The 5880-nt window shown below is 45.6% G+C and overlaps 1 protein-coding gene across 1 annotated transcript in view; it reads left to right on the plus strand.

Moving 5' to 3' along the window:
• The window catches only part of LOC103728720 (retinol-binding protein 1), a 29834-nt gene extending 25840 nt beyond the window's left edge, over positions 1-3994 (plus strand). The window contains exon 3 of the mRNA XM_008826677.3: positions 2618-3994. Within this exon, the coding sequence (XP_008824899.2) occupies positions 2618-2734 (117 nt within the window). The 3' untranslated portion in view covers positions 2735-3994. The remainder of the gene's footprint in view (positions 1-2617) is intronic.
• Positions 3995-5880: the final 1886 nt, after the last annotated feature.

Consider the following 5880-nt stretch of genomic DNA (forward strand, 5'->3'; position numbering starts at 1 on the left):
AGGCCTTCAAGTCCTGTTGCCTAACCAACACATGGGTGCCATCATCATGGAGTGTACAAAGAGCCCTCAGTTCTTCAATGCCTTATAATGTAACTGGACACTCAATCCCCCACCAGTCTCCAAAGACTGGCCATAGCCCTGTGATCCCCACAAGGGTTGACAAAGGACCATGGAGTTATGAAGGAAGAGTTCCCCACGTTTCACAAGTCTCTGGGAGAACCACCCCAAAAGCATGGAATTTTAACATTTTTAACTGAGGGTTATGATATTTCAACATATGCTCTGAAACAATAATAGATTGGCACCATGTAGCTTCAGTCTTGAGAACTAGGACTGCCCCATGCACAGCTCAGGCAGGAGGGGTTGCTGAGGCCCAGTCTGGGCTGTACAGACCCTGCTAAAGTCAGGCAGAGGGGAAGGAGTGCGGTGCTGAGCTTTGGAGCCCCATGGCCTAAGCTCTGCCCCTTCCCACCTCTGTGAGGTGAAAGAGCTCAAGCGAGCTTTCTGTGCCTCAGTTTATTCACCAGAACTTACAATTCCTCATAGACTTGTGAGACTTAAATAATTCTAATAACATGTAAGGAATTTAGAGCTAATGACAGAAAGATGATAGAAAAACAGGTAGACAGAAAGACAGCTGGTAAGTAGATGACAGACCCTTAGATCATAGACAGACAGGTGATCGATATGTGCCCTTCTGCACATAGAAAGCCAATTTATTGAATTAAATAAAGGAAAAGGACCAAAGAGGCCCCTCAGGAGTGGGATCAGCATAGCATTTTACCCATAGATGGGAGTGAAAGTAGCTGAAGTGTTGGGCAAGCCAGGTGAGCATGGAAATGGAGGGGCCTCGTGGAGGGCAGGAGCCCCTGACCTCCCAAATCCTGCTCACCCTGCTCACATTCAGTGTTCTTCATTGTGAACATAGCCTACCTTATATGAAAAAGGGATCTATCAAAGATTCTTTACTCTCGAATAAAGAATTAAATGGCTTTAGTAAATGTCATAAATATACAGATTTCCAGGCCTTACTAAGTGTCTGTGCCTTTTCTCCACAGTGTATATACACACATATGCATACATACATGTATACGCACATGCACACACTTAGGATGTAGATTGGTACCCTGGAGCTTCTAATGCAGTTATGTGTTCTGCAATCAGGGGGATGGGTAGAGGGTAAACTTCAGACCCTAAGCCCCCAGAACCCCTAAAATGTCATTCCTAAACAGCCTCCAAACCTTCCTGTGAGTGAAGTCTGACAAGGTGAACCCCATTTACAACCCCCAATTTACAAGTGCACCACGACTGTTCCTAACAGGTGCAAATTAAACAGCTCTGCGCTGCGCTGTGATTAAACTCAGCCCAGCTCTCCTAAATGTCCCTGATCCATGCCAGCAGTGACAGGAGCAGTCCCTCATGCCATCCCACCTCACTTGAGCAGCCCAGCTTTCCATAAGGCTTTGTCACCTTCTCTGTCCCACTCTGTGTCCCATCTAAGCTGGGAACCTGCAAAACTACATTAGCAGAGGTGGAGGTGACCTGCTCACCATCAGTCACAGGAATGACCTTTCCTCTCCAAGCCTTCAGACAAGGATAAGAATTGCTTTGTCAGGAAAGGAATTGGTTTGCTCTGAGAGAGACACATACTGAGCATGACATTCCCAATCCCCCTCCAGTGATAGCAACAGCCCCTACCAGGCCTTCAGGAATGGGTTTGGGGTCCTCCTGCTCCCCAACAGCACACAAATCCCCTCTTCTTTGACCTCGGAACCACTCAAAGTTGATCCTGACCATTTCTCCTTTTTGAGTCAACTCTAACACTAGTTCTGAGATAATGATAGGATTATAAGATGTGGGAATTAATGTTGCACCTGGGACAGTCTGGCCCCATCATGGTGCACAAGGTTAACAAAGATAAGAGATGGAACCTAGGACTCTACACTAGACCAGCACTCACTCTACCACTGAACTACATCCCTGACTCTTTAAAAAAATAAAAGGGGCTGGAGAGATGGCTCAGCGGTTAAGAACACTGACTGTTCTTGCAGAAGACCCAGGTTCCAATCCCAGAACCCACATGGCACCTAACAACTGTCTGTAACTCCAGTTTCAGGGGATCTGACAGCATCTTCTGTCCCCTGAGGGCATTGCACGACACTGGTGCACTTACCTACATGCAGGCAATACATACGTACACATAAAATAAAGATAGTAAATTTAGTGTGACCAGGTCTCACTAAATTTCCCAGACAGGCTTTGAACTTGTGATCTGCCTGCCTCAGCTGCCTGAGTAGCTGGGGATATAAACCTGTACCACCACCTTTTAAAATTGCTGCATTTAATAATTATACATATTATTAGGTCTGATGTGGTATTTCAATATAGGAAGATAATATGTAGTAATCAAATCACCTCAAAACTCAAATTCTAAGTAGGTAGAAGTATAGCTGTTCACTAGGCCCAGCTTCAAACTTTTACCATTTCTTTGTGTTTGAAGACTTTTACAATCCTTTCCTTTTGCTATTTTGAAATATACAGTAAATTATCATAATAGTAACCCTAATCCAATAACCATCTCTTCCCAATCTTTCCTCCTTTTAACTCTGTCTTGCAGTATCAGAGAGCTCTCCAAGGAATGTCGGTCACGTGTGACGCCCATGATCTTGAGAACATTCTGCTGTGTCTGAAGAATGTCTTCAGTAGGAATTCCATCACTATGGGGAACTCATAAAAAGATGAAATACTCTTACCTTGCAAAGTTGCTCCAGACATGAGGTGTCCTCAAGTTGACACATCCCAGTAAAGTGCTTTGGGAAGAGAAGCATGTCAGGAGGGTAGCCCATGTGAACTAGCCTCTGCAAATGGTAGTGACAGAGGAAGTGGCTTTGGGCTGCCACTATGGTGGAACTTCCTGGATCTGGTGTCATGGATAGTGTCTACACTGGCAGTCGATGCTGAATCATAGTGCAGTGTTGTTCACGCTCTACTCCCCCACGTGTAGCTTTCAAGCTTGACTCTAGAGAACTGTGAGTTACCTAAGAATCTTTCACAAATTTCTTTTCCATATAAGATAAGGTAGATTGTGTTCGAAATGAAGAATGTGAGCATGTTGTAATAGTTCTTGCCTATAATCCCAGCACTCTGGAGGACTGCCAGCAGTTTGAGGACAGACTGAGCTGCATAATGAGCTCCAGAAATGCCTGGGCTACATAGAAAGACTGCCCAAACAAACAAACAAAAACCACTGAATCCTACACCTTTGAGTGTTACCATCTCATAATTCTCCCTTCTCTGCTGAGACGAATGCTTTCATATTCCTCCAGAATAGGGAGAGACAGGTATATTCACAACTATATTTTCTAGCTTGGCTCATCAGCCAGGGTAGATTGGACAGGGGTAGAGAGAACCTGACCCTTGAAGACCAATCAGATGAACTATCCTGGGAACTGGGATATAGTGTTAATGGTCAGTCTTTGTTGCTTCAGTTGAGGAAGCAAGGCCTGGGATTGCAGCAGGAGAGAGGTAAGAGAGGCATGTTGTACCTGGTGGACAGAAAGGCAGAGAGAAGAGTCATGTAATGTGTACAGAGAAGCCTGGGAAGGCAGCTGTTGCATAGAACTGTTCTCCAAAAGGCAGACCATGGGCAGATGCCTTCTTCCCAAGCATGACTTGCACCCACTTGCCTAAGACCATGACAGCTAGGTTTGTGACTATTATACGCCACAGGAAAGGAGGGGCATGGAAAGTCAGCCACACCTCCCAACCAACCAGTCAGTCATAGTTACACAAGGGGAAGGAACTAAGGGTATGTAAGCTGAGGAAGTTGTGGAGAGGGTCTCTTGCCATTTTGTGAGACTGTGGGAAAGTCACAGTCCACACTTGGATGAAGACTTTCCAGCATGGCCTCCTAAGGAGAGCACCCACACTTCTGCAAATAAACCCTCATTGCTTTGTAAGTAAGCACAATAAAATGCACTGGTTTCCCAGACGAGTTCGGTGAAAATAAGCCTCATTTTGTTGTACGGACTAATTGGGGAGGGGACATTATTTACACCTCCCAGAAGGACTTTTAACTAAAGTCTAATAAATTCACTGGCTTCTCAAAGTGAGGATGATGTTGTCTCAGATATGGGGAAGGAGACCAGCAATGGAAGGGACGCTAGATAAGAGGCGACTGCTGGCAGGAAATTTTGATGTGGTGAGCTATCCCCATAGGGCTGGTGGGGATAGTGGCAGTGGCATGGGTAATGAGATGTGTAACTAGGGTTAGGCCGTCTGAGTGGACGATGTCAGTGGGGGACATCTGGGATGGCAGTCTTCTTGTAGGTGGTATGAAGTGGCATGACTGCTTGACTGATGAGGTCTGCCGTGAGAGTATGGAGATGCTTTGAGAGCAGCCGAAGGTCTGCAGCAGACATTACAAGCCTTGGGAGTAGCACAGCAAGGGTGAAACTGCCAACAAACAGCTGCAGAGGCAGTCTGGCCGCTCTTACAGGTAATAGGAGATCTGTTCCAGGCTGAGGAGATAACCCAGACTGAGACTGCGGGTGTAAGACAGGAACGGCAGTAAGAAAGGGGTACGAGACCGGCCTCTTCAGAACTGGCCTCTGACTTTGCCAGCAAATCGAATAAAAGAGAAAGAGAGATAGGGGTGCTATCCTGCCCTTTTTTATGGCTAGGGGGCCAAAAGGGGAAGAGAGCCCAGATTAAATCTATAATACAAGGCTCATCCTAGGACCTCAAAACCTGGAACCCATGGGAGGAGGCAGATAATTATGAGGAAGGGAATGACCTTGAAATAGCTGGAGATGCCCCTAGGGTTTGAACTTTAATACAAAGAAAGAGAAAATCCGTGGTTCAGCATGCTGATGGAGGCCTTGACAGTGGTCCCATGAGAGAGACTGTGGCAACCAGAGAACACTCAGCACTGGAGCTGTTGGGGCTAGGGAAGACTTTCAAACAAGCAGTGAAGGAGCCCCTTACCACTTGACTTGTTAAGACTGTGGGACATGCGTGCAGATGATATTAGTTTAAGTGCTGCAGAAGCAGAAAAGCTGAGCAGTATAACCACCCATCCTTCCTTGAGACACGGGCTGCATAATCTGAGGCAGTACAGGGGAATCAGTCCCTGATGGACTGGCTTGTAGGAGCCATTAGAAATACTTGGTCATTACCAGGGGAGGTTCCCATGGATATCAGGGGCTAGAGGGCAATGGAGGAGGGACAGGCCCCCCTGAGAGAACTAGGTGCGACGGACCAGCCCAGACCGGGGCAGTTCAGTCCCACGGGAACAGGGTCGTCGAGAGAGTGGACAAGGAGTTGGCGAATGACAAACAGACACAAAGGAGCTTGATGAAAGTCTGAGTGTATTTTTGCAGCTGCAAGGTTTGAAATATATACAGCAAAGATTGCAAAAGTTCATCATGAGCGTGACTGTTCTGTAATTAGTCACCTCCTAAGATTTTCAGTAAAAGTAAAACAATTTTGCCAACACTCATGTATAGCCAAAACACATTTCTTTATCTTATCAACCTGGTACCAGTCAGCAAATTCCTGCTTTATGATACTATGGTTTCTACTACCAGTTTTTATTACGCACTCAGAACTCTGCTAGTTTTGTGTTTTCAGGTCAGAATGACCTTAAACCACCAAGTACTTTCAATATCAACTGTGCCTGATATGACATTTTTAACTATTCGATAACATTCCTTGCTTATTTGTAGTGGGCCATCGGGCTTCTAAGTCATTCCTTAACCCCTTAGATCCTAAAAAGTCATACCATGTTAGGGACCTATGTAACTATCTTTCCCTCCTATCTTTTCCAACTTTCAAATACAGTCTGTAGTTGCCTTTTAATGGTCTCTTGTTGATTTTTTG

The sequence above is a fragment of the Nannospalax galili genome, unplaced genomic scaffold, assembly GCF_000622305.1.
Source record: "Nannospalax galili isolate Female #2095 unplaced genomic scaffold, S.galili_v1.0 scaffold11732, whole genome shotgun sequence".
NCBI lineage: Eukaryota > Metazoa > Chordata > Mammalia > Rodentia > Spalacidae > Nannospalax > Nannospalax galili.